We start from the raw sequence: 27,190 nt of genomic DNA, 5'->3' as shown, positions 1-27,190 counted from the left end.
CTCTATAACAGAGGAAGGCAATCTAGAATCTAGACTTGGAAACTGGATGTTTGTATCTGGAATTCAGGAAAGATATACAGACCAGTGAGCTGGGCCTGATCACTGAGGGTTCACCCAGGTGCAAAGACTGGGGAGAATGGTGATTCAGACCAGACACAAGGGTGCTTCCACTTTGGTTCATCACCGAAACAGCAAATGAGCTGGTAGAAATAGAGATACAAGTGTGAAGGTCACCCCTGGTGCCTCCCTATCTCCTCATACAGGTGCACTTGAAGCCTAGTGGCCAAAGAGTAAGAAACCTGCAAGGGCAGGGGAACCCTCGCTGCCCGTGAGCTCTTCTTTATTCTGCTGGGCTGGAACTCAGCATTTGGGGATCTACGTACTGTCATGAAGGGAATTCCCCTTCAATGGGAAATCCAAACTCCTATTCTAAAATGGAGAAGTTCTGAACAGTGAGGTACTAGCCTGTTCTGCATTAAAATGTAATTGTTGACTGAGGCAAAATTTAGGGAAACAGAGAAAGTAGTTTTTCCTTCTCATCGGCCATCAGACAAAGGGTAGAAAGTCTTGATTCCAGGTAAGGCTGTCTGGTCAAGGACAGATCCTTGGGTTGTAGATCAGGAGCTAAGGAGAGAGACCATCCCTGGTGATCTTTCTCCTCTCCTGAGGAGGGGTGTGCATTTGAACCCCAAGGACAATAATCTAGTGGTGGATTTAAAATATTTCCCCACCTCTGCATCATTATTTCTTTCCTGTTATCCCAGGAATTCAGTAAAATTTTGTAGAACTTTCTTAGCATGCACTGAATTATGAGAAGTGACTTATCCACACCTGATGAAGATTGAGTTGAGAAAAGGGAAAATCATCACAGATTCAGAACACATTATGAATCTCAAGCAGGCTAAACACAGAGGAAAGTATACCTAAGCACATTGCAGTAAAACTGCTGAAAACCAAAAACAAAGGTAAAATCATAAAAGCAGTCAGAGAAAGAGATGCATTACTTTCAGATATGATAACAAGACTGGTAGCTGACTTATCAGAAGCAATGAAAGTCAAAAAAGGAATAGAATGCTACCTTCAAAGTGCTAAAACACTACCTAACCTAGAATTCAATAGCTTCAAAAACATCTTTCAAGAACAAAAGGAAAACAAAGACATTTTCAAACAGATAAGAACCAGGAGAATTCAGCAGCAGCAGACCTACACTAAAAGGAAGTACTGAAAGTGTTTTCAGATAGAGAGGAATGGTCCGGAGGGAAACTAGAAGATATATATCAATGGTAGAAGTAGATAAATAAAGATATTCATACAATGGAATGCTCAAAAAATATATATATAAGAATATGTATATGTAAATGGGAACATTGTTTCCAATAGCCAAAACATTACTATCCAAATGTCTGTCAATATTCATACATGGAGTACTATGCTGCAATAAAGGTTAATAGACTTACACTCCCATCAAAGACGGAATAATAAAGACTGGACACCCTCCTGCCTGAAATAATAATTCAAACAAGGACAAAATGTATGAAAAAAAGTTTCAAGGCATTGGATACCAGGCAATGAATGGGATCCTTAGAGGCAGAGAACACATGTAAGCCCTACAATTGCCCCTACTGCCTGGAGGGAGTTTCCAGGCCACCCCACACGGAGGGCGAACCCAGGTGCAGCCTGGAAGTCTCCCTGGGTTGAAGAGATGGAGCTGTGAGTCTGAAGAGGCTAGCTGGCTAGAGTTTACAGGGCAGAGCACCAGAGATGAAAGGGCTGCAGAGAGAGAATTCTGGAGATGTTCAGAGGGTCCCTCTCAAGTGTTAAGCTGAGTTTTTGATCAATGCATGCAGTGGAGTCCAGACTCTGCCACGGTCTATCAATCAACAAACCTGTTCTGAGCACCTACTATGTGCCAAAAGCTGAGGAGGGATGTGGGAAGCCAGAGCTGAGGCAGATCTGTTCTTGCCCTTATGGGGTTCCTAGCCTAACTGAGGAGAGAAACCACACACCCCCAGCAGGCACATCCCGCCCGGGGAGTCTGAGCTGAGAGCTGGAAGAATGGTTCAGAGCAGACGTGAAGAGAAAAGAGGGTTAGCTGTCCCAACGTGTACCATCCTCCTCCCTGACCCTGACCCCAGCACTAGGCCATGCGGGGACACAGTGATGTGGGAGTCACAAACCAGGTCTCTGGGGCTGCAGCCAGGGTCCTAGGAAGAGTCTGAGGAAGCGAAGACTCCCATACATGGGAAGAGGGGAGAGCCCGGGGCCAGGAAGTGGGAGCTGGTACCCATCCCCACTCTGTTTCTGGATCTTTGTGTGAGCTTAGAGGTCTGTTGGGTTGCACCCCCCAGGCCTACAAGTCTTGTGCTTGCCCAGCTTCAAGACCGAAAAAAAAGCTGGGAGTCAGCAACGGAGACCGCAATGGTTTAATGGATCGGGGGTCTTACATGTCTAAAACGAGGACCTGGAGCAACACCCCACTGCGTGCGTGGATGGTGGGCAGGACAGGCGGCACCGTTGGGGGCTGAGGGAGGTTAGCAAATTATAGGGGGAACTGACCTCAGGTTGGCTCAGCAGTTACCAGGGAAACCTGCAGAGGGGCACACCCCTCACCGCCACTTTGATAAGAACAATCACTAGCTGGGACCTGGGGCCAATATGTAGGAAGGTCAGTCAGGTGACTAGGGCATAAGTGAAGCAGGCACTGGTTGAGCAGGGGATGTACAGAGAACAAGACAACAGCCATCTTGGGTGGCCTGACCATACTAGGTCACTGCCCTCTCTGGGTCCCAGTTTCCTCATCTGACCCTGGGAAGGCTCTCTAAGCTCCTTTTACTCTGATGGAGGTTCCCACAAGCTGAGCTTCTGAATCTCAGTTTCTCTTGCCCACAAAGGGACCAATAATCCCTGTCTATCCGTGGGAGAGCCTCCCAATCAAGAGATCATAGTTTCCTCCGGCTACTGCCAAGACAGGAAGAAGCCCCAGGAACGTGTGCAGAGGTGAGGGGACAGGTGGTGAGGCGACAGGCAGTGACTGACAGGGATGAGGCAAGTGCTTTCTGCCAACCCAGCATCCCACTTTTATCTCTCCCCAACTCCCCAACTCCGCCACAACCCAGTCGGTTTTTCTTAGTTCCTAGAATTCCATGCCTCCTGCTCAGTCCTGTGGTTTCTCCAGGGATGATTCAGGAATACAGGGTGGCAGCCATCTTGTCAGGAAGTTGCAACACCTACCGTTCTCACATCTACCACACCCGCTAGTCTTCAAACTTGACGTGTACTTTGCGTCCTGTCGGGACCCATCCTAGGGTGTCCTCGGAGAACAATCTGGCTGTGCTGTCTATAAGCCGATTTCACTCACACTAACTCCCCAGAACTCGGTGACCTCCCTCCCCGCACACCCTCCTGTGTCCTGAAGGCCTCCAGAGAACGCATCATTCTGGTTTATGGACAGGAAAACTGAGACCAGTGAGGAATCCTGGTTCTCATCCTGCCAGGAGGGAAGGGAGAGCCCCGGAGGGGCTGCAAACAGAGGAGGGGCCCAGTGTATGGTGATGATGGCTGCTTTGTGTTTCACGAGAACCCAGCAGTGAATTTCTGTCAGGTAGGAGGCCTCCCCTGACATTCCTGATCTTCTCCACACCAGTCATGCTGACTCCTTCTTCCCCCTCCCTTTATTCCCTCCTCAACCCCAAATCTCCCTTCACTCCCCAGGTGCTGTCCAGAGTCTAGCCTTGGGGGTGATGGCTGCCCTGCTCCCCCAGAGCCAGCTTCTGCTCAGAGCAAGCCACTCTCACCCCTTCACCTCCCTGCCGCTGGCCCCCTCCCAGGAGACTGCAGCTGAGGCTGTGAAAACAGCACCTCCCCGCCATCCTTTCCTGCACCCCCGACCCGGCTGGGCCACCTCATGCCATCCTTGTCTGGCTCTGCTTTCCAGGCCCCACCCACCCTGAATCAAGCTGACTGAGCCCTGGGAAGCTGAGCAGTTGAGGAAGCACTGAGGCCTTGAGCACGACCCCTGCGCCTCCCACCACCCAACCTGCTTTCCTGGTCTGTCTGCAAAACCCTCCCCCCCCCACCCCAGTCCTCGCCACCCAAACTTCAAGAGCCCCTGAGCCCCAGCTTCCTCCTGATGCCCCTTCACACTCTGGCTTGTTCCTGCTCTGACTCTCCCTCCTCATGGAGCAGGACCAAGCCTCACAGGGCTCTCTCCTCCTTACTTCATACCCAGAGGAGGGATTCTGCCCACACCTGACCACAAGGCTGGTCCTGTCTTCCCAAGGATCCTTCTGTAGAGGGAGGCCACTCGGTGGGCAGACACCCCCAGCGGACATGGGGTCTCACTCAGGTAGAACTGATGGATCTCAATCCTGTTTGGAGAGGCGCTGAAGGAGCTGGAGGCTCCAGAGAAAACATTTCCCATCTTGCCTGTGGAGTTTGTCTAGAGAGTATTCAGTCTACGTCAAGAGTGTGTCTGTGTGTAAAAGAGAATGAGCATGTGAGTCTGTGTGTGCGAGGGTGTGTGTTTGTGAGCATGAAAGGCGCGTGCACCAGTGGATGGAGTGAGGTTAGCCCCCACAACCCCACCCACCCACTCACATGCCCTTCTCAGACCTCTGGGCAGATGAGGACAGCAAGGGTTGAGCGCCACCTGGTGGCCAAGAGCTGCACTACAAGCCACCATCCTCTACGCCTTTTCTCATGTCCCTCCTGCCCCAGCAACACAGGCACACAGAGCTGATCCCAGACCCTTCTCTGGGGACCCAACCCACTTGCTCACCGCCCCTACCCACCACGACAGTCCTGCAGAGGCAGAGACCCTGCCTGCTGAATCTCCTTCCTCTAGCCTAGAGAAAGAGCCCTTGGAGGAAAGTCAGGCTCCCACCCAAACTTGGCCAATAACTTAACCTGAACCTCAAGCTTCCTGGCTACAGAATGAGTTAATAGTATCTACGCCACAGATTCCTTGTGAGGTTTCATGTAAAATGAAGCTATTAAGTTGGGAGGGCAGGGCAACTACAAAAAGCCCTGGGGCCAAGCCTTGTGTTCTCCGACCTGGGGAGCGGAGCCGGCAGGCGTGGCCCGCCTGCCATCCGCCCTCCCCGGCTTTCTCCCGCCCCTGTCCCCTGGCAGCCCCAAACAGCTGCCCCACCCATCTTCGCAGGGAACTTACCTCACCTCCTGCCGGAGGCTCCACTCCACACGTGGTTACCGGTAAGGGTGGCGCTGAGCGGCTGCCCACGGTTGTTCCCCGCGCGGCACCATTTTCCCGGGCACTTGCTAGCCCTCCCTCCGCCCCCGCCCCCGCCCCATCCAATTGGTCACAAGTTCTGTCAGTCCAATGCGTCTGACTTCCTCCTCCCTCGCCCCGCCCAGGGCACGGAGCACCTGCACTAGAATAATCCCCGCCCAACTTCTCCTTGGGGCTCTTGCTGTGCCTTCCAGAAGCCTTCAAAAATGCACGTCTGGGCTACTCCCCACTGAAAACCTTCCCCTACCCACAAAATCAAGCCAAACTCCACAGCCTCGCATTCATGACCCTCTCTGATCTGGCCTCACTCCCCCTCCAACTCTCCTTTCCCCGGGTGCCAGCCGCTCCCCTTCTCCCCTTCTCTGGGTCTTTGTAGTAGTTCCTCCCTCTAGAAGTGCCTGCCCTTTTTTTGCCACAGGAAAACAGGACCTGCTCATCTTCCAAACCTCACTGCGGTTCTTCTCAGGCCCCTGCCTGAGGCCATAGGTGTCATGGCATTCAGAGCCTCCTCTCGGTCCCCAATCTGATGTCCACCCTCTCTGTGCAGAGGCACACACTATTACAGCCAGGAAAGCAGGAAAGTAACCCCACAGACACAACCCAGGGCTGCATCTGATGTAGAGTCAGACAGGGATACTCCTCTGGCTGGACTTAAGGGACAGACAGGCATCCTTGTGGCTAGCATTGGGTTCAGAGGCCCAGGCCCTGGCTGTGAGGGCCCTCATGACCAGGGTAGGCTAGAAGACAGAGGATCTAGGAGGAATACCAGGCCACCTTCTCCAGGCAGCCTCCTTGATTGCTTCAGCCCCTCAATTCTCCCTTTCTAGTCCACGGTCTCTGCCATGTCCTCTCACTGCCCTATGCTCAGGCCTCGCATCTGCCATTCACACCTAAGCCCCCACTATCTGGCACAGGACTGGTCCAGGGGTACCCTCAACAGGTATATGACTCCCCCAGAAGCAGGGCAAGGCAGCAGAGATGGGGGCTCTACCAGACTGGGAGTTCTAAAAGGCATTTGCCTCCCCCATTGGTGTTTTCTGCTCCTAACCCAATGCACAAAGTCTGCAGACAGCCCCGTGGGGGAGGGTTGGTAGAAAGAAATAGATTTATTCTCATGTACAAAGCGGTCAGCCCACAGGACCATATACAACAGTGGCACAGAGTCCTAGAAAAACACATCTCTCTAAAGGCAACTCAGAATAGGTAAGGCAGGTGGCCCCCCTCCCCCCACCCCACAACACATATAGAACAAAACAGAGAAGGGGGAAGCCCGGCCCTATGGGGTCTCCCAAGCCCTGGGGCAAGGGTGGATATGGCCTTGAAGACAAGAGAAGCCCTGCCAGGGCTGAGGCCAGGCCCTCCTGGCTGCAGGAATGGGGGAGGGGCTCGGGCTAAGGGGGTACACTCAGGGGGCCTCTGAGGGACTCAGGGTTGGCGTTCTGCCTGAGGGTGCCAGGGACATTCCATGGCCTCCTCTGGGACTCCACAGAGCTAGGGGGACTTTGATCTAAAAGTCATCTTAGAGAACGGATTATCTCACCCTCTTGTTTCCCTCAGATGGGGGAAGGGACTTGCCTGGGTCACACAGCCAGGAGGAAGCACTGCTGACCCATCCTGGGCCAGTCTCCCAGCCCAGGAATCCTTCCTGCCCACTGTTCCCATCCTGCTTTTTTCCTGAGCCCCCTCTCCCCAGAGCACTGAGCTGTCCCTCTGGCAGCTTCCTCGTGGGGCCCTGCATCTTCCCAGGACCCAGTCTTCACCATCACTACAGTGGCAGACCTTGGGGACACCTGTGGCCACACGGCTATTCCTAGTCCTCCAGCCAAACTGATGACTGTCTCTAAGACTCAGCCTCTGCCCACTCAGATGTCCCACATTCTCCTTGCATGGGGATCCTGGGGGGTAGGGGGTGTCTCCAGGAGAAAAGGGCACAGAACTGGTGGGGCAGGAATGAGGCCCAGGAGAAACTATCTGGGCTGCCTCAGAAAAGGAGTGGCTTGAAGGGTGATTTGCCAAGGTGTGGTCAGAGGTGCAGAGCAGAGCCCACTGCTCACTGATCACCCCTGTGGTCTCAGAGGTCATATATATGACAAAGTCTTGGTGAGGCTGGAAGTCTTGTTTCCATTATACAGACAGGAAAGCTGAGGCCCAAGGAGGTCAGCCCTTGCCTGGGATCACACAAGAAGTCCTGGTCTGGAATCCAGGACCTGTGGCTCTGATCCCAGGGTATGTGGCCAGGCCAGTGAGGGGTTGTGGGGGGGCGGCCTGGGCAGGGAGGGGTCCCCGGAGGGACTCACTCAGCATCAAGGCTGCAACAGCCATTGATGGGGGCCCTAGCGCCACCCAGCTCAGGCACCTCATACTCCTCATCCAGGAAATCCAGCGAGTTGTTGCTCGGGAGGCCACGGATAGTGAACTTGTGTGACACCTTGGTCCAATGCTCGCGGTTAGAAGCCACGCGTTCATAGAGCTCTGCTGCCTTGGGGAACAGGTCCTGCAGCAGCCTGGAGGTGCATGGGAGCAGGGTTAGAGGTCAACAGCAAGAAAGGTTAGGGCTAGACCACAGGTAGAACTTCCACAAGAGTGTGAGGCATCAGACTGGATGCTCAAGGAGAACATGATGGTCACTTTCCACAGGGGGCCAAGGATGAAGTGAAGGGCCCATTGAGGGGCAAAGCAGGAGATGTCTGTGCCCAGAGGCAGGGGGTGGATCAGCTGGAGCTGAGCCAGGCCACCCCCACACCTGTATCTGCTGTGATAATCACAGCCAGGCCCGTCCCACACACCCCACCCTCTGTGTGCTCGCTCACTTGTAGATGGGCATTGCAATGTGCTCCATGAAGCTGATCTGCAGCTCAGGGATGTAGGCCTTCTCACGGTCCATCATCTCCATTGGCCTGTTGCCCATGGCCTTCTCCTGCAGGCATCAAGCCATCAGGTCTGGTCCTCTCCTTTCTCCACCAGGCACCCAGGTCAGGCTAACCCAGTCCCTCCCAGACCCAAGGCAGGAACCCTCCCCCCAGCCGAAGTCACTCCCGACATACCAAGTCTCCCTGGGAGAAGAACTCTTTGTAGATCAGCTCCTGAAAGGCGAATACTCTCATCACCTCCTGTGACTGGGAAATATCCTTCTCCACAGCCCACTTCCAAGGAGGCAAACAGGCATTGCAACCTCAGGACCTGTGCTCTGCATCCCCAGCAGACAGGGGTATAGCCCCAGATGGGGAGGAGTGGCTGGGTTCCAGCCCACCTTCCACCAGCCACTGATTGCTGTGACCCCTCAGTAAGTCCGTGCCCTTCTCTGAATCTCTCCGTCACCCTGAGGTGATCTAGGTTTCTGTCTCCCCAAAATATAGCCAGGCTGAGCTCAGCACAGGGAGGGTGTTCATGCTGCAGGAGCCACACAGAGCTGGTCAGAGTACGTAGCCTGCACCTTCTCAGGGAGATGGCACTTACTGCAATCTTCCTTGTGGTCTTCCAGCCCTTGGTCTGGTCAGAGAGGTCACACGAGGTCATAAGGAGGCAGAGAAGGAGGCTGTGGTGCTGCTTGTTGGTTTGGTCATAGCCCACTGTTGGGGAGAGGACTGGGTCAAGTAGAGGGGTCCAGGCTCCTGGCACCCTCTCTCCGAGGGCAAGGCCCTAGGGCCCACCCCAAAGTGGTCCAGGGAATTCAGCACCCTGGATGCGAGCCAAGGATGCTGGTCCGGTCTGCCTGGCGGGTTGATGATGGAGGGGGTGGGCCTGAACCCCTGGGGATGCTCTCCAGGCCAATCCCCTTCTTGGTGGTCCCTCCCCAACCATGAGGCCCAGGCTAACAGCAGGCACCTTCAGCCATCTTCTGGAGATCCTTGAAGATGCGGAGGTGGTGGGCCAAGTCCGTGGCCAAGATGATGTCCCGCATCAGATCCAGCATGCGCTGATAATCCTGGGCCCGGTGGGGGGTAGGGGGAGCAGCAGTGTTAAGGCCTCCTGCCAGATACCCCTACCCACTCCCCGAGACCTAAGGAGCTTCCACCCCTCAGCTCCTTCTCCCATCTCAGGACAGCTCCCAGCTCCCACTCTCTCACTCCCACCCCCGACCCCATTACCTTCCGGGAGAAGTGGTCAAAGATGTTGCAACCGTGGGTGTTGAGGATGGCTATGGCCTGAGCGAAGTGGTGCCTCTGTGGGGAGAGGAGTGATGGGGGCCCGGCTGGGGCGGTGCCCTCACCACTGACTCCAAGAGAGGGAGCAGGCCGACCCAGCCCTGGCCCCCAAGGTGAGCAGAGCAGGCAGAACCGGGGAGTCAGGGGGTCCCAATTCCCTTTCTGGGCTCTGTTTCAGTCCTCTATGTGACCCCAGGCAAGTGTCTGGCCAGCTCTGCGCCTCAGATTGCTCAACAGTCACATGGAGGGACACGACAAGGTAAGTTCTGAGGGCCTCTCAAGCTGGAATGATTCTGAAATGATCTGTTGGAGTCCTGGGCACTAATTCATGCAGTCAACGTTTGTTTGCTGACAAGGAGGGTCAGTGATGAGGCGAGGGCAAGGCTCCTGTCTCCTGACGCTGAAGGGCCGTCACTCAGAGGAGGAGCAGGCCTAGCCCAGGGCATGGAGGACAGACACAGCGCTGCCACCAGGCCTCCTAAAAGGGAGGAAGTGAGCCCCTTGTCTCTGGGGGTGTGCAAGCAGGAGCAGTCTCTGAAGGGGCATTGTGGCAGCAGTGTGGGGAGGGGCGACCTTGGAGGTGTGACAAGCCCTGTGCCAAGTGCAGGGAACTCAGAGATGTCTCCGATTTTGTCCCACTGGGAAACTAGCAGTTCCCACTGTGGGTAGATAGACCCAAACCAAATAGTCTAAGGCAAAGCTGAGTGTAACAGGAGTGGAGCTGGTGCTGGGCTGGGCCAAGGAGGGAGGCATATAGGGTGTTCCCAGACATGCAAAGAGAAACGTGCTTAATACAAGCCCTCCCTTGGCAAACTTGGGCTCAGGTAGAACCTGCAGCCTGACTCACAGCCTCATCCACACCTGCACCTCTCCAGGAACAAGAGCCAGAGGTTCCCTGGGGGTAGCTGCAGCTCTCACAGCCTGTCTGGAGAGCAGGGCTTGGGAAGGGGAGGAGCCAGGCCACAGTCTAACTTTGTAAGTCACTGGCCTTAAGGGAATGACGAGGACAGGGACATTGGGCAGAATAGGGGTACCTCCATAACAGAGCCTTCGGAGCTGTAGAGTGCAGCCAGCACAGATTTCTGGAAAAGCCCAAGAAAACTCCATCATTCTTCACATCCAGATGCAAGTGCCACTATATCAGGCTAAGTGTTGACCTGCTCCTCCCCACCACCGCCCCTGTTCCCAGCACTCCTCCATCTCCCAAAGCCTGGACGAGCCTCTTTCTGGCTCTAAATCAGCTCCTAGTCTCACCAGCTCCCACCTCTCCTCAGGCTGGAGGGGTGAGACTCCCAGACACCCCAGGTAGGGTGCCCACTGCAAGGAGGGCAGGTCTCACCGAGGCCACCTGGAAGGAGTTGTTAGTGCCTCTGTGGTCCAGGTCGTGACACATGCAGGAAATAAACAAGGCAAAGATCTCGATGTCCCTGGTTGGGAGACAGAGGACCGGAAGGTCAGCCACAGCTCCCTCCCCAGCCCTCAAAGGAGTGCTGGCTGGATGAGATGTCCAGGAGCCATCTGGACAGGAGCACAGGACACCTGGGCTCCCTTCCTGGAAAGAGGCCCTGTGTCTTTCTGGGCTTTGAAGAGGATCCCAGGGGGACAGTGCATGTAAAGCACCCACCACACAGGAGGTGCTGCCCCATCCCAAGGAAGGAGGCCCCAGTGGCTGCCAGGTCGGGGGATGCGCAGCTACTCACTCGAGGTAGTTGGTGAGCTCCAGGTTCTTGTAGAGCAGGTAGCAGAAGTGGGAGACAGAAAAGGCGTGCATCCAGTTGTGGTAGGGAGGATCCCGGTAGCCCTTCTTTACCATCAAACAAAACCTGGGGGAGGGGAGAGTGGCCTCAGGCTCTCCTCCTCCGGGAAGCCCTCCTGGATCCGCCCCACCCCATTCTTTTCCTTTACTCCTGGTCCCAGTGTCTGTGAATTGCCTCTCACTCACAGATCCTCCCCAGACCCACAAGACTGGGCCTCCACTAGTTGTCCTCAGAGCCCTTCCCAGAACTTGGGGGGCAATGGATGTGAGAGTAAAGGACAGAGGGAGGCAGAGATGCGGCTGCCATTATACAGAGGGGAGGGCTAGGGGCACACACCGGGCCAGTGTCGGGCAGTCAATTTTGTAGTTATTGATGAAATTCATGTCCTGCAGCATGCTCAGGATGGCCTGGAGAAGCAGAAAGGAGGTATCAGAGGAATTGTCAGTTTCAAGATGGGATCCCTGCCTTGGCCCTTCTTGAAGTCTCCAAAATCTGGGAGTCTTAGAACTTTAGATCTAAACTGGATAGTCATTAAATGATAAACCAACCATTTTCAGAGCCATGAGCTTTTAGAAATATGAGCTAAGAACTCTTAGAACCAAGCTCACACAAAATCTTAGAAAAACAGGGAGGGAGGTGCCAAGCCTGAGGCCATCTTCATTCTAGAGCAGCCCTTGGCGATTAACCAGTTCAGCCCCGGGCCCCTGGGCAGGCCCTGTAACTCATGTTGGCAGACCACAAACCCGCTCCATCTCCGAGGAGACTACAACCTTCCCTGATGACTCTGTCTTGCCAGGAAGTTCCTATGCACATCTAACTTAAATCTCTGGCTGTACACCCTCCACCTTCTCGGTCAAGTGGGAGTGGGCCAGCTTACCATGGAAGTGTCATCCTCGGGCAGAGAGCGAGGGGTGTAAGTGAAACTGGCAAAGTTGGAGTCAATGGCAGCCACAGGCTGGATCCCATCATGAAGAAGTTTGGTGTATTCATCATCAGAGACCTATAGTGGATGAACCAGAGCATTAGAAGATGACCTCCACCCCAGCCTTCAGTAATTCCCATGTTGGGAATCATCCCTGGACATAGGGACCACCTGGCCGGCATTGCTCTGGGTCTATCTTCTTACCTTCAAGAGAGGGCAATCAGAAAGTGCAGCCTGGTCCTGAGCCCCTGAGGATTCAGGGAGGCAGGGAAGGAACAGGTGGGCTGCAGGGGACCCTAGGGCCCTGAGAAGGAGGGCAGATGCTCTGTGCAAGGCTCACCTTCATGTGGTACATCATCATCTCGTTGGCTAGGTGGCTGCGATACTGGGCCTCATTCACTTTCTTGTATAGGAGGGACTACGGGGAGAGAGAGATGGGGCTCAAGCAAGATGGCTGTGAAATCTCAGAATGCCCAGGACTGGGACAAAGGGATCAGATAACGCCCCCTTCCTGTCCCATGCTGGCCCCTGTCTGAGCCATCAAGCACCAGCCCAGAGTAGGGAGCCCCTCCAAATTTCATGCAGACCTCCCCTTGCTCCTCCTCCCCAGGGCCTCTTAGCACTTGATCTGGCACTTTGCACGACCTCCTGAGCCTGCCCCAGTCTTCAGTGATGGAGCCTGAGGCCCATAACAGAAAGAGGAGCAAGGAGGGGGAATAGTGTCAGGGACCTTGGGGCTGGATTCCCAGGCCAGAGCTGCCAGCTCTGGACACTGAGACCAACATTTCCCAAAAAGAAGCTGGTTTGGGTTGAGGTTGCTTCCAGAGAAGAGGGGAAATAAAACTGAGGTTTTCCACAGTCCTGAGAGGCCACCTGGACAGGACAAGAAAGTATGTCCCCAATTTTCTGGGAAACTGAGGCCAGAGGTGACCAGTAGGTACTGAAGGCTGCATAGCAACCCAGAAGCTGGGCTGAGTCCCAGGTGGGGTCAGGGACCCAACTGGACAGAGCAAGGAGAGCCAATGTGAAGAGGAGAACAGAGGGTCCTCCATAGACCTGTCCTGCTCACATGGGCAATGCTGATGCCGCAGTAGATGGAGAAGGCTGTGGCCAGGTCCTCATCGAACTTGCTGAACCATGGTCCGTTGATCTTATTCACCAGCTCAGCCACACCAATGACCTCTGGGGACCAAAGAGGGGCTAGGATGGGCCAGTGGATGTGTCTGACGGAGATCTGCCCTCCCAGGCTGTCCTCAAGGGACGTCCCATGCTCGGAGAAACCCTGTCCCTTCTGCTTCAGAACACAAGGGCACTGGAAAAGGCTTGCAGACCCTTCACTCGGCTCCGCCCCATCCTGCTCAGGCTCTGCCCTGGCCTGGTCCCGCCCCTCTGCCCAGAGTGGCCAGGATCCCGCACCCTGGTTCTCGTTCTTGATGGGAAAGCAGAGGATGTTGCGCGTCCGGAAGCCGGTGCTGTCGTCCACGCCACGGTAGAAAAGTGGATGTGCGTACGCATCTGGGATGTTCAGGATCTGGCCCGTGGTCGCCACGTGGCCCGCGATGCCCTGATCGGCTGGGATGCGGATCTCATAGCTCTGCAGGGGCAGGAATGGAGTAGAGAGGAAGTTAGCCGCCTATCACAGAGCAGACCATCAACCATCTGGCCTGCTCCTCAGCACCTCCTGCGGATTCCCGGCCCCCAGGACCGCAACCACACCCTCCCTCCTCTCGGCCCAGCCTCACCTCATCATCCACCACGCCCCCATCGAACACCTTGGCCACCAGCTCGTTCTGATCCAGCAGGAACACAGAGCAGCTGTGGAGAGATGGCCATGGTCCACGGGGCCCTGACACCCCTCTCCCACCATCCCCAAATCCCACAACTTGGGGCAAGGCCTAGACTGCTGAGGCCTGGAGGCAGTGACCCAGGGTGAGAGACCCTCCTTAGGGCTGGCTGACTTCAGACATTAGTCCAGGCCAATGATTTTTTTTTTCTTTGAAGCGTCTACTTATGTGCCAGGTATGTTAGAAATTGAGGATTCATGGCCAGCAAAGCAAGGCCCACCCCTGCTGTCACTGGATGTTACAGTCTAGTGAGGGACATAGGCATGAAATAAAGGATCACACAAAATGTGACTGGGTCCCACAAGAACGCAGTACAGGGGAAAAGAGAGGGGAAGAAAGGAGAGATGAAAACGGAGGCCCAGGGCCTCTCTCACCCTACTCTGGGGTGGATTCACTCACATCTCAGCATTGCTGAGGTTTCTGGCCTCTGTGATGATCTCCTGGAGCAGAACAGAGACATCATCTGTGGGAGGAAGAAATGTGGGGGGCAGTGGTAAGACCAGGTTGGAGTGCCAAGACCACCCACCTCCCCTCTTCCAAATACCAGCCCCTGCTCCCACCTCACACGCAGGCATGGAGGAGGGCAGTGCACTCACCCAGGTGAGTGAAGAGGTTCTTTGCCACTTGGAGAAGAGCCTGGAATGGAGAAAATGGAGATCATAGGGGTTCAGGTTACAGGGAGTCACCCTCTGCAGCCCCCTGCCTCCAACAGCCCCAGGGTCTTCTCATTTCTCCCCTAGGGCTCTCTGGATGGGCTGGAGACTGGCAGAGTCTAATTATATCATTTGGCTACTAAGTGAAGGAGTGGGAGGAATAGCCCCAGTGAAGGTGCATAGGAACCCAGGATGTCAGATGCGCATTCACTCCCAGCTCTAGCCAACCAGATGTGCTGTAGTGCCCAATCTGAACACTAGAAGGCGATAGCGTACAGTGCCTGCAGCCAGACACGCTGCGCTAAGGAGCTACTGACCTCCCTCTTGAAGAAGTCTCCAGGGCCCGAGGTAATCTCCTCACCAACCATCCAAAAAACACAAGGACTTTTCCCTTGTGGCTGACTCTCTGGGGCTGAGACCTGGGCGACTTGGTCCCCGAGAGGGGAACAAGGCAGGGAACTCACCTGACACTCATCCTTGAGTTTCTGCTCCTTCTGGAAGGCCAGGGTGCTGGTGAGCACCGTGCTGGTGTAATGGAAGCAGTGCTGGATCACATGCTCGTCCTGGTCTGTGAATCTGGGGGGGGGGGGCGCGGGGCCATGGGGTCACGGGAGAGGGAACAGACGACAGGCTGTTCTCCCCATTTCTCCATATATCCATTCTTCCAGGAAGCCTACTCAGAAGTCCACCAGCTAACCTCCCTTCCCTCTGCTAGAGCTGCTTCCCCCTCAGCCCCGGGGGCTCCTGCGGAGAGGGCTCTAATCCTCCTCTGACCAAAATGTCTTTCCCTCTTCAGACTATTTCTTCTTGAAGCCAGAGCCATGTCTCCCTTCTCTGACTTCGGATTTACCCAAATGGAGGCTGAGTCTCCTCCCTCAGACTAGAGACTTGCCCAGGCCAGAGCTGGGGCACCTCCTGCTCTTCTCCAGGAGCCCCTCCAGTCTCAGGGAGGGTTGGTGACACTGTCTTGTCCAGCTCACGTCACTGTCCTACCCTCCCTGGACTCTGTGGGCTCTGATTTAAAGCCTTCACAAATCCTACGGTGGTCGTGGGCAGGGCTGTGGTCATAAGATTCATGGAACTGGCTCTTGTCTGAAAACATCAGCCCCAGATCCCGAGGAGTCATTCAATCCAGCTACCAAATGACTTGTCACCAGGGAGCTTTCTGGGCCTCGATGGACCAAGCTGGGGTGGGACCTGGGCTGGGGATGTGGGTCAGCCTTTCCAGGTGGGGATCATGGGGACTGCGGGAGATGGAACAATCTTCAGAGACCTTGACCATTGCTCAGCCCCCAGATTTCCCTGCCTAGGCCCCTCCCTATTTGGGGGCTGCCCTCAGTGCTCCTCTCTGCCAGGAGATCCCCCACTTGTGCTGGCTGTCTAGTGATTTGGGTCTAGACTCCAATCCCCACCACCCTGTATCTGTCTGCCCACCTTCCTTCTCATGGCATCTGAGGCCCCTCTATCTGGTCTCACCCACCTCTCTCCCCTCATCTATGGGTGTCTCTCAGCTTCAGCCACAGTAAGATCTTCATCATTCTGAGAAAACTTCAGGCTCTTTCACACTTTCATGCTTTTTCCCACACTGTTCACTCTGCCTAGAATACCTTTCCCACCCTCCTCCCTCTATACCCTAAAAATAAACACCAAGTCTTGAAGGCAGGGACCATGACTGTATCACTCCTTGTCCAATGCAGAGTCTGGTACAGGGGCGATATTTGGAAAGTGTTTGCTAAATGTCTTAACTGTCCCTCTGCCCTTGTCACCAGCCCCATCATGCTCCCAGCTGAAGGGATTCTGGAGTCCTTGTTCTCTGGGTTCCAGGCAGTTTCTCTGCAGCGCCTCTTCTTAGCTGAGCCCCATGTAGGCTCATGCAATTGTTCAGCACTCACTCCCTGAAGTCTTGGGAACCCAGAGCTGAACTTACCCCTGCCCTGGCCTTGGGGCTGTCACCAAGGCCCCATCTCATTTCCCTTCTGGTACCACCTCTCCTCCAAGTCCAGGACTATCTCAGATCCCAGTCCCACAGCCAGCAGCCAGAGGAGAGGTCACAGCCCCTGTAGGACACCCCCACTCTACATTCCCCTTCCCAGAGGCCTTCCCAAGACCATCTGGCCAGCATAGGGCTGGGCACAGTAGGTGCTCAATGAGTGATTACTGAATGGCACAAATGCTCCCATCACTAGGATGTTCCAAATGGCACAGATCCCACACCCTCCCTGCCTTGTCCCTGTCTTCATTTCCCCAGGCCCATCCAACTGCCAACAGAGCTCCATGCTGGCAGGTCTTGCTACTCAGACCTCTGACTCCCATATCTCTGCCCTATCCCTGCAGACCCCATCCCTGGACTTCTGATACCTCTCTAGTTCCAACATCTCCAGTCTCCACTTCCTGCAGGAGCCCCAGGCCTCCAAATCCCACCAGCCCCAGGGCCCAAGCAGCTTGTCAGCATCTCTCTGTATCCTGAAATTATAATACAACTCCTCACCTGCCTGCTACTCCCTACTGCTAGGCCTGCTGGATCAAGTGTGGCAGCATTCACATCCTGAATCTGCACGCAGGATAAATACGGCTAATCAATCACAGCATTGTTCCTCATTAAACTAATACAATGCTTCAGGCAGCGGCTACCAATTAATGAGTTGGTGTAGGACATGAAATCTGGTACCTCTTCTAGACCCCAAATCTGACCTCAGTACTTGAGATATGCTTCCTGACTAAGCCTGTTTACCTGATTCTGTGTCCTGATTGCCTGTTTCACATGATTCTTACAGCTGCCCTATCAATGCCTCTAAAGACCCTCAGCTTAGCCCAGCCCCCAAGCCTATCCCCTCAAGCCATTGTCCACTGTGTCAGTGATGCTCTGTAGGTCCCAGTGAGTCCACCCATTCCAGAGCTCACCGCCCCTCCATCAGGCAGTTCCCAGAAGAAATGCTAAAACAGGGGATGGCAAGTTGGGGGAAGGCCAGTGCCTAAAAGCAGATAATCTGAACTGCAGGAAGTGGGCAAAGAGAAGGGGATCTCGCTTGGACTCAAAAATGATTTTACATAAGCCAAAATGGGTGATGGAGCAGTGGGCAAGGGTCTATCACACCCATAATTCCACAGTCTCTTGCACAGACAAATCATTCAGCCCACTACTGCTGGAGTAGTACCCTCTCTCCAGTAGCCTTCTTGGACTGTTACTCTAGCCCAGCCTCTCAGCTCTGTCTCCTGAGCCACGTCACTCCGCCCAGACTCACAAGTCTCCTCCAAGCTTGTTGAAGGCGCAGGCCAAGGCCACCACCTTGTCAGTGGCCCGGCTGATGACAGGGACACAGAGCATGGCCTGCACCTCACAGCCCAACATGCTTTGTAGCTGCTGCACATCCTCCTGCAAAGGGGAAGCAAGGGAGAGGTGAGTGAGGGAAGGAGGGAGAAGATATGTTGCCCTCCCCCATCCCCCATCACACTCTGCAACAGGAGGGGCCGAAGGACTCATTCAGGGTGAGGAGTGCTATGACATTGGGGTGGGATGGGAGAAAGTCCCGGGGTCTTGTCTCCCCCATTCTTAGGCTGCTCTGGCCCAGAGACCCTGGCTCTGGGGACTGGGCAGTGGGCTCTCCTCCTGTCTCCTCCCCTGGCCCAGCCAGGCCATGGCTTACAGAGGTGAGATCCTTCAGCTGGATAGACTTCTTGTTTTTCACCACCTGGCCCAGGCGTCCTGTCGTCAACTGGGGAGTGAGGAGAGCCAGTCAGGGCCCAGTTCTCCCCAAAATCAGGTGATCTCCGGACCCTCCCCTCGCCAAGTCTGGAAGTTTCAACTACCTCTTCAGCCAGTCCAAATGATGGATGGAGTTAATACAGAGGAGTGGGGGTGGGGTAAGGGGAGGGGAGTAGGCTCTTGACCAGAATCCTCTATGGAGGACTTGAGGGTCTTCCCTAACCAGGGAAGAGAAAAGCAGAATCCAAGGATTCTCACTGATCTTAACAGATTCCAAGACAATCCAATCCAGAAATACTCTTAACAGAAGTGAACTGGTCCCAAGTAAGCCTTTCTGTAGACTATGAGAGAGTTCTCCTAATGGATCCTGATTGTGAGAGGTTGTGATCTCTCAGAACTTTTCTAAGTAGATCCCAAGACCCAGATAATTCCATCAACTTCCAAGAGATTCTAGCAGATCCCAGTCTCTCTAGGCAGATCCCAGGAGTGCCTACATGGCTTTAACTGCTTCTGCAGACTCCAACACAGGAAATGGACACAAGACTCACCGGAAAGCTGATCTCTTCCTCCAGCACTTTATCTCCGATGACCTGATGAGCAGAGCGATGTGGACCAGTTAAAAGATGGGCAAGATTTTTTCTCTCAAGAGATCCAGGTCCCTTGCCCTACCCCGGGGCCCTCACCTTACAGGAAAGCTGGAGATTGTCCTCGGATACTAGCAGGAGGCAGCAGCGGGATGCCTGGGTTTCCTGCTGCAGCTGAGAAGGGACACAGCGATGGGCTGACCGCGGACCTGGGAGCATCCCCACTCCCCACCCTCCCGCCTTTCTGAGGCTCCTCAGATAGGTGGAGAAGAGAAGAGGGGTAGGACATCGTGGTCTGATCTGGGATGGAGGGCTCAACGGGGCGTCAGTCCCTGAAGGGACACTGTGGGGGGAGGGGAACGGGGACTCACGTATTGGAGGACTTTAAGCTGCAGGGAAGAGGCATCCAGGTCGTAGAGTTCCCCTGCAATGGAGGGGCGCGGGTCAGAGAGGGACCACAGAGCGTCCTCAAGGGTGCGCCGCCTCCAATTCCACCCGTCTAACCGGCTCTTGATCTCCCGCTAATTGCTACTGGGGCCCGCCTCTGGCCGCGCCCCACCTTCAGGCCCCGCCCACCCCATGCCCTCTACCCCCGCTCCAGGTTCGGCCCCGCCCCGCCCCAGGTCCCACCCAGGCCCGGTCCTCACCACACAGCTGAAGGATCTTTCGGTCTTGGTCTGTGTACTCAACCCCGCCCTTCTGGTCTCCCGCCGCCCCCTCTGGAGGATTTTGGGTCACTTCCGGAGCCGTGCTGAGCCCGCGTTGCTGCAGGGCCTGCACCCTTTTCAGGGCCACCAGGGTCTGGGGCGGGCCGAGCGGTCAGCAAACCACACGCCCCACCTTTATCGTGCTCACTACCTCGGGACTCCTAGCCTTTGCTTGAGACTTTTCCCTCTGCCTGCAGCACCCATCACCCCCACCTCCACCCTCCCAGCCCACCCGAGTGTCCCAAACAACTCATCTCTCAGCGCTCCACCCTCCTGTGGGCTCCCACTGCCTCTGGAGCGTCCCTCGGTCCATGAACAGATAAGTTACAGGGTTGTCTCCACCCCTAGCCCTCAAACCCTTACAATAAAGGACAGGATCAGATTTCTCTGTGTCTCTAGCACCCATGGGGAGACATAAGTTCTTGTTAAAAATCGCAAAATCATAAAATCTCAAGAAAGAATCACAATATCATTATGTAGGTAGTCCTTCCTAAGTATTAACAAGGTATTTGATTGGCCTCATTTCACCAGTACCCTAAGTAGGTCAGTGCCATCCTTATCTTCATTTTCAGATGTGAAACTGAGGTTCACAGAGGTTAAGTGACTTGCTCAAGGTCACACAGCCCAAAGTGGTGGACTGGAACCCAGGCCTGTCCAGCTCCTTGGCCAGATCCTTTTCCCATCAGTTGGGAGGAGGGTCTTCAGCAGCCCACATTTTGCCCTAGCCCTACTCCCACTCACATGCTTCTCCACGGCTTGCAGGCTCCGCTCTTCACTGTCACTCAGCTGGCCACAGTGCACCTGGAGGGAAGTGGGAGGGGGACAAGCTGTGACCTTCCCTAGTCTCTTGTCTCTGCCGGAGTGCCCTCCCCATGCCCGGCACACACCTGTCCTCACCAACACATACACACTCCAGTCTGTGGGCCTCAATGATAAGCCTATCCTCTGACCAAGCAGATGACTCTGGGAAAAATCCCCTCCTCCAGGAAGCCTTTTAGGGCTAATTTAAAGAAGTGGATATTTTCTGATCTCTGCCTTTTCAGTCACTGTCCCAACAACAGCACAATCCAGATGTATAGTGAGGGAAGGAAGGTAACCTTGGACCCCTCTCCATCTCTCAATCCACTCAGCCCTTCAGGCCCTGATTATGGAATCAATGGTATTGGTCTCAGCCTCTCAGCTCCATCCTTTCTGAGTTGGGATTTGAGCAACCCCAAAGCCGGGGTAGAGGAAGAGGTCCAAGATTTATGATGTATCTGCTATGCCTAAAGAATTTGGGAGAATGGATGAATGAATGAATGAATGAATGAAGTGCCTTGCCTTATATGTGATTCTCACCAACCTGTAAGGCAAGCCTTCACCTTGCAGGTGAATCAAGGCCCAGAAAGGTTGAGTGACTTGCCCAAGTCACAGAGCAGAAAGTGGCAGAGTTGGGACAGTACCACCCACTCCTTCACCTTCTCCGCCCTGACCTTTCCCTATCTGGATCCATTCTCACTACCATCTCCATCATCCTGTCCCTCTCCAACTTCCCGGTATCAGTCACCTGGAATCCCCTCAGCCCATCTTTCATACTTTGTGAAATCCCTTCCCCCAGCCTTGCTTGGGTGCTTGGCAAGGATAATGGGAGAGAGAGGGGCCCCACTGCAGGCCCCACCAGCAAGGCTCCCACCTTCGTCACTAGCTTCTGGCTCCTACTTAGAGCTGCTCACCACCTGCAGGGCTCTCCACAGTGCTTGCACTGGGGTCCCCTCCTTCATGCTCCTTCCCCACTCAGCAGCCCCTGTCTGCCTCTGCTCTAGGTCCCCTGCCAGGAGCAGATGGAGAGGAGGAGGCCAGCAGGTTCTCAAGGAGCTCTCAGTCTGGCTGGGGTGGGATGGAGTGCGGGATGTCATGGGTGGGGCTGCAGAACTTCATACCTGGGAAGAAGCAGAGGGCAGACTGGATGGGTGGGAACGTAAAGGCTGTGGGAGCTCAGAGGGGGAGGCTTCCAGAACTGGCACTAAAGCCTAAGAAAGACAAGCAGAGTCTGGAGGGGACATTGTAGGCAGGAGGCTGTCCTGGCAGTGCTGGGTAGTAGGTGGCATGGGGAGATGAGGACCTGGGCAGGGGTGGCGTTCATGGTACCACAGGGGGAGGGCCTTGAGTGCAAGCCTAAGGAATCGGACTTTTGCTTGATTGTACTGGGGATCCATGGCAGACTTTAGCATCTGCAGACCATGGTCTACGAGGCAAGGTGAAACGGAGGGAGCAAGACTGGAGGCAGGACATCCTGGAAGAGGCCCCGGCCAATTAGGATGGTGTTGAAGATTAAGCTCTGAGTGAGGCTCCATCTATGATTCCCATAGGACAGGTTGTCGAAAGAGGCTGGGGCATGGTTCATTTGCATATGGCGTACAGAACCATGTTGGCATTTTACTGTTAGCAGATGGGGGAGGACATCGTTCTTGTTCCTTCCACCTGACTCATCTCTCAGGAAAAGGGAAGGCTGGGACCCCTCTAGAGCGGTGGGGGCAACCAGTTCCAGGGCTGGCAAAACAGCCTGGTCCTAGGACAGAGCTAGGAGACTGAATGAGGGCCTCAGAAGGTGGAGGGGAGGAAGGAATCATGGAGCCCTCCTCCACCCACTGGACCTGCCCCTCCCTGCACAACGATCCTGGGCTGCCTCGGCCCATCCCCACCCAGCATGTGCATAAATACACTACACACTCTCATAGAGACCCTCAGCGCCCCTCAACACACACACACTCATAATTCACTGTCCCATAGAGATACTTAGGCATGTGCATACCAGCACACACACACACACACACACACACACACACACACACACACACACACACACAGTGGAGTCACAGACTCAGACATCCACACACCAACACTCACATGTCTACCATCCACACATCCACATGTGCACATTCATACCTGTACACAGGATATCTGAGTTCACAGACCTCAGAACCATGCACACACTTCTGCCCCCCACCAACACGATCACCAGCACACACACAGGGCTCTTCGCTCACTAACAGGAACATACACTTGAACCTACTCTTGCTAACCAGGGAGGAGGTCTGGGGCCCAGTGTGAGCACTCAAGTGTAGGCGCTGGGGCTGCAGAGAAGGTTGAAAGCCCAGCACAGCCCCCACCCTCACCAAGTTCAACGTGGCTAGTCTCAGGGACACACCGTCCCCATGGAAGGAGCTGCTGTAGCTGGCACAGCTCGGGGGAAGAGTGAGCGCAAATCACAAATCAAATGCCAGAGACCAAGGGCTGCCTGCTCCTCAAAGGGACTTACCATCTCAGAACTGAAGAACAGAGCCAAAGACGCTTTCCACACAAAGACTCTGCAATCAAGGCACCTCAAGCTGCGAGCTGCAGAGGCCCAGAGCTCAGCCGGGCAGCCCTGCACTGGACAGCTTACTCCTCAGAGAGCCCTCCGCTGACCCTGTCTCCATCAGGTCCCAATAGTCCTTGCAGGACCCCCTGGTTTCCTTGCTAGCACTTGCCATCACTTGCAATTCTCTCCTTAATTTGCTCACTTGTTTGATGTCCAGCTCCCCCACCCCTCCAGACCGTGTGGTCTGTGGAAGTAGGGCCTGTCTGGTCTGTCTTAGTCACTGCTGCTGCGTTCACAGCGCCAATGCCCAGTGCCTGAATGTGCTCAAGAAGTATGCCTTCAGTTGATGGATGGATGAGTGGAGGATGGAGGGATGATGAATACAAAAGCAGAGACTCAAAGAGGGGAATGGGGCTAGTTGAGGAAGGAGTTGGTGAGTCAACCCTCCCATCAGATCTGCCCTGTGGCACCCAACCCCTTTACCCTCTAGATCCTCAGCCCTCAGGATCTGGTAGCAGCTGGAGGTCTGGGGCCACCTGCATGGACTCTCAGAGGATGTGAGACCCGACCCCAGGAGCACCGGAGTGGAGCAGCAGGACGGGATCTCTCAGATGCTTATGCATTGGAGAGGGGGTGTCCCACAGAAGAGTATTTCTACATGAGCAGGCTTCGAGGAGAGGCATAACATAAATAATCCAAACACCTTTCAAAGGCTCTTCACTGCCCAGGGTATTTGAGGAGGTGAGGGGATGGTTATAGGGAACTTCTCCCCACATCAAAGCTACAGGTAGCATCTTGCTCACGAGCACATACCCCACTCCTCAGCCTTGCCAGGATCACACTATCCCCCCAGCACCCCACTACCCTGCCTCTGCTTGTGCTGGTCTCTCTGCCTAGAATATCTTTTCCCTTCTTCTCCACCTGTTCACCTCCTCTCCCATGCCCCAAAGCCCCCACTTAAAAGCTGCCTCCACTGTGAGGCACCCCTTAGATCTCCAGCTCCAACAGTGCTTCTGCTGGCAGCATTTATTTCATTTGGCCAGCGGTGGTCTGAGGGTGATGGCAACCATCCTCCTCCCCACAAGACAACAACCTTCCAAGCGTCTTCCCATTGCAGGAGCTGCTTCCCCACTGACGGTAGGCTACCAAGCCACTGCCACCTATCCACCACCTCCGCAAGGGATCAGCTCTGGTACAGATTGGGACTAAAGGAGGGAAAGAAGCGCCTCTGAGAACTCGGTGCCGACAGCAGAGCCGTTCCTTGAGGGGAACAGAAGCTGGGGTGGAGGAGCAGCTTGCGGGAGAAACCAAGGCGGCCGCGTCCCCCTCAGTAAGGCAGATGGGGCGCGGATGAGACCAAGCCAAGTACCCCTTCCTTCCTCTCCTCTCCCTGTGGCCGCCCCTCACGCCCACCGCCCTCCCGCGCCAGCAGCTCCGGAAAGGTCAGGCGCCTCAGAAACCTTTAATTGCGTTTTAATGAGCTCGGCAGGAGTTCCCCAGGCGGGAGCACCAAGACCTGCTCATTTGTCTGTCCGCGCCCCTACAGAAGTGGCGGCCGCCTCCGCGAAAGCCGATCCCCAATAATGGCGGTCTGGCGGCGCTAACCCTACGGTTCTTAGGACAGGACAAAGATTTTGAGCGCCGTCCTCCACAGGTGAGGAGGGACTGGAAGAGCCGCAGAAGTCCGCCAACGCAGCTAAACTCCGCTAACCCCTCCGCCTGGGGAGCCGAAAGCGGGGATCTCCGCGAGGGGGCAGCAGAGAGCAAGGGGCGGCCTGGCCCGGTGGCCCGCCCAACTACCCCCAGCAGCGCACCTGGCTTCCAGCTCAGGCCCCCGCCTTTCCGTCACCCGCCACAGGAAGCCTGCCCTGTTGCCTGGGGTCTGTCCCAACCTCGGACGTAGGTCTGGCTGGGGATGGATGCCCTCTCAGGACTCCCCGTGGAAGTCCTCTCCTCAAGCCCCCTAGCTCCAACCACCCCAGTCTCTGATTGGCTTTTCCACACTGTCTCGGTCAGTGTCATATCTGCCCATCCCCCTTCAGTGTCTCAGTCCTTTCCCAACTCAGTGTACTCATGCCCTCTCAGGACGCTGCCCCCAACCCACCCTGGAGGATGCCAAAGAGAAAGCAAGTCAGGGCTGTGCCAAGGGCTCCATGGGGGATGAGAGTCCAGATGGGGCTTGTACATCCCGCCGCAAGTTGCTGACTGGACCAGCAACTTTGTCCTTCCCATTCAAGGTGGGGTGGAGGGCTCCTCCCCGACCCCTCCCAGACACCGTTTCCCCCAACTCCAGCCCAGCTTGCTGCTCTCAGCGTGCGCGCACGCGCGCGCACACACACACGCACACACACCAGACTCCATCCATGCTCCCAGCTGCTCTCCTCTCCCCTATCCCACCCACAACTGCTCTTACCAAGATGACAGCTGCCACAGCCCCGGCCTCCTTGTCCACCAGCGGTATGACCAGCACTGAGGGGGAGAGGGCAATGAGGTGGTCCTGCGGGGCCAGCGAGGCTCAGAGATACTGAGCTGGGACCCAGGGAGGGAGACAAAGACACAGACAGAGAGAGGCCAGGACAGAGACACAGAGAGACCCAGAGACCCAGAGAGACAGAGACATGGGTACTGAGGCAGTGATAAAAATGACCACAAGGACCCCTCACTTGACATCTTTCTCATGATCCTCCCAGCAACCCTGGGAGGGAGGGAAGCAGGTAAGGCTGAGCACCCCTATTCTACAGATTGGGAAACTGAGGTCCAGAAAGGGGAAGTGACTTGCCCAAGATCACACAGCAAGTCAGGTCTCCTGACTCCCAGTCTTGTGCACTTTCCACATCGAGACAGAGGACAGAGACCTAGAGAGACTGAGACACGAGGCAGAGAGACATGGCGGGCAGGGGGCATGGAGAGGAAGAGAAAGAAAAATAGACAGTGACAGAGAGGGCATGACAACAACTACAGCCCATCTAGCCACTGGCACAAGCAACACCCCCTCAAGGTAGGTTCTGTTGTTCCCATTTTAAAGATCAGGAAATTGAGGCTCAGAGAGGTTAGTAGCACAATAAAGAGAGAATTAGATGGTGGGATTGCTAAAGACACAGAGCAAGAGGAAGGAGACAGAGAGATGGAGACAGGGATAGAAGACAGACGTGATCTGGGGAGCAGAGGCCACAGTCTCCCCCCGCCCATGCCCAGCTCCCAGCCCTTACCTTGGGTGTCAGAAGCCAGCGGAGCTGCCAGCCTGGCCAAGGGCTTCCCAGGCAGGTTCGAGGGGCCCAGTCCATTGCAGCCCAGCCGCTTCCCGGAGATCACAGCCTCTCTGAAAAAAGGAGACAATCCCACCTCTCAGTCCCTGGATCAGAGGAGGAGGCCCCAGCCTGGGGACACACAGCAGCTTAAGCCTGCTCATCTGCAAGGATCTGAACAAACTGACCTGCTGCAGGGTGGACATGAGGAGGGCACAAATAAAAGTGCTGACTCTGACCCTCCCATGTGGAGGGGCAGACAGCTACAGTTTGGCCTCTGGTGCCTCCTGCTGGTAGATATGGGAAAGGCACCTTCGGGGTCCTGCACAAATCCCCTAGAGCAGGTAAAACCAGGGCTCAGAGCTAGTCTGTCTGGGTCCAATTCTGCCAGTTATTACTTGACGTTGGGCAAGTACCAAACCTCTCTGAGCCTCTCAGGGAGAACTAGGATGCAGGAGAGTAAAATCCTAAACATCAGCATCCTCAGAAAACCATTCTGGAACAACTTTTAGTGTTAAGCACAGAGGGGAAACTCCAGAGATCATCGTCATAATTACAGTTTATTGGACATCACTATGTGCCACACACAGTCCAAGCAACTTACATAGATGAACTTGGAATTCCCAGTGATCTCATGAATTAAATATTATCATCATTTCCATTTTCAGGTAGAGAAACTAAAATACAGAAAGGTTAAGTCAACTGTCCAAGGTTCCATGGCTTATAAGTGGTAGAGCCAGGATTTGAACACAGGCAGTTGGCACCAGAGCCCATCCTCCTAACTAGGACACCTGAATCTTCCTAAAGACCTGAGAAGGGTTGAGTCTCCAACAGGGAGAATGTCAAGGAGGCAAAGGGTGCCTATGTGATGGGGGAAGGGGAGTAGGAACTGAGACAGGGGAACTGAGCTGTAGGAAGGATAAGTTTCTCTCTGCTCTCACCGCACATACCACCCCCCCCCCGGCCTCTGGCTCTTCCTGCTTAATTAAGCCCCTGATTTTTCACCAAATGTCACTCCCTGATGATTAATTGTCCTGGGTTC

The 27,190-nt window shown here is 55.0% G+C and overlaps 1 protein-coding gene and 1 long non-coding RNA gene across 5 annotated transcripts in view; both read right to left on the bottom strand.

The window, feature by feature from the left end:
* LOC116282071 (uncharacterized) overlaps positions 1-5,297 on the bottom strand; it is a 36,605-nt gene extending 31,308 nt beyond the window's left edge. The window contains exon 1 of the long non-coding RNA XR_012076523.1: positions 5,171-5,297. This is a non-coding gene — a long non-coding RNA (uncharacterized lncRNA). The remainder of the gene's footprint in view (positions 1-5,170) is intronic.
* Positions 5,298-6,335: 1,038 nt separating this feature from the next.
* PDE2A (phosphodiesterase 2A) overlaps positions 6,336-27,190 on the bottom strand; it is an 89,004-nt gene continuing 68,149 nt past the window's right edge. For 3 of the 4 annotated variants that reach the window (XM_072969268.1, XM_006203369.2, XM_031681317.2), the window contains 27 exons: positions 26,113-26,222; positions 25,317-25,372; positions 20,305-20,364; positions 19,504-19,657; positions 19,228-19,280; positions 18,956-19,030; positions 18,821-18,862; positions 18,214-18,282; positions 17,812-17,942; positions 15,034-15,145; positions 14,513-14,552; positions 14,316-14,379; positions 13,815-13,887; positions 13,489-13,666; positions 13,142-13,254; positions 12,413-12,490; positions 12,028-12,150; positions 11,487-11,557; positions 11,094-11,216; positions 10,733-10,820; positions 10,428-10,475; positions 9,337-9,411; positions 9,074-9,173; positions 8,705-8,817; positions 8,293-8,331; positions 8,059-8,165; positions 6,336-7,752 (listed from right to left, as the gene is read on the bottom strand). In XM_072969268.1, the coding sequence (XP_072825369.1) occupies positions 7,542-7,752; positions 8,059-8,165; positions 8,293-8,331; positions 8,705-8,817; positions 9,074-9,173; positions 9,337-9,411; positions 10,428-10,475; positions 10,733-10,820; positions 11,094-11,216; positions 11,487-11,557; positions 12,028-12,150; positions 12,413-12,490; positions 13,142-13,254; positions 13,489-13,666; positions 13,815-13,887; positions 14,316-14,379; positions 14,513-14,552; positions 15,034-15,145; positions 17,812-17,942; positions 18,214-18,282; positions 18,821-18,862; positions 18,956-19,030; positions 19,228-19,280; positions 19,504-19,657; positions 20,305-20,364; positions 25,317-25,372; positions 26,113-26,222 (2,506 nt within the window). In that variant the 3' untranslated portion in view covers positions 6,336-7,541. The remainder of the gene's footprint in view (positions 7,753-8,058; positions 8,166-8,292; positions 8,332-8,704; positions 8,818-9,073; positions 9,174-9,336; positions 9,412-10,427; positions 10,476-10,732; positions 10,821-11,093; positions 11,217-11,486; positions 11,558-12,027; positions 12,151-12,412; positions 12,491-13,141; positions 13,255-13,488; positions 13,667-13,814; positions 13,888-14,315; positions 14,380-14,512; positions 14,553-15,033; positions 15,146-17,811; positions 17,943-18,213; positions 18,283-18,820; positions 18,863-18,955; positions 19,031-19,227; positions 19,281-19,503; positions 19,658-20,304; positions 20,365-25,316; positions 25,373-26,112; positions 26,223-27,190) is intronic. The other variant, XM_072969267.1, reaches the window with a different exon arrangement.

Source organism: Vicugna pacos, chromosome 10 (genome assembly GCF_048564905.1).
Source record: "Vicugna pacos chromosome 10, VicPac4, whole genome shotgun sequence".
NCBI lineage: Eukaryota > Metazoa > Chordata > Mammalia > Artiodactyla > Camelidae > Vicugna > Vicugna pacos.
This window is presented reverse-complemented; position numbering and strand designations above follow the sequence as displayed.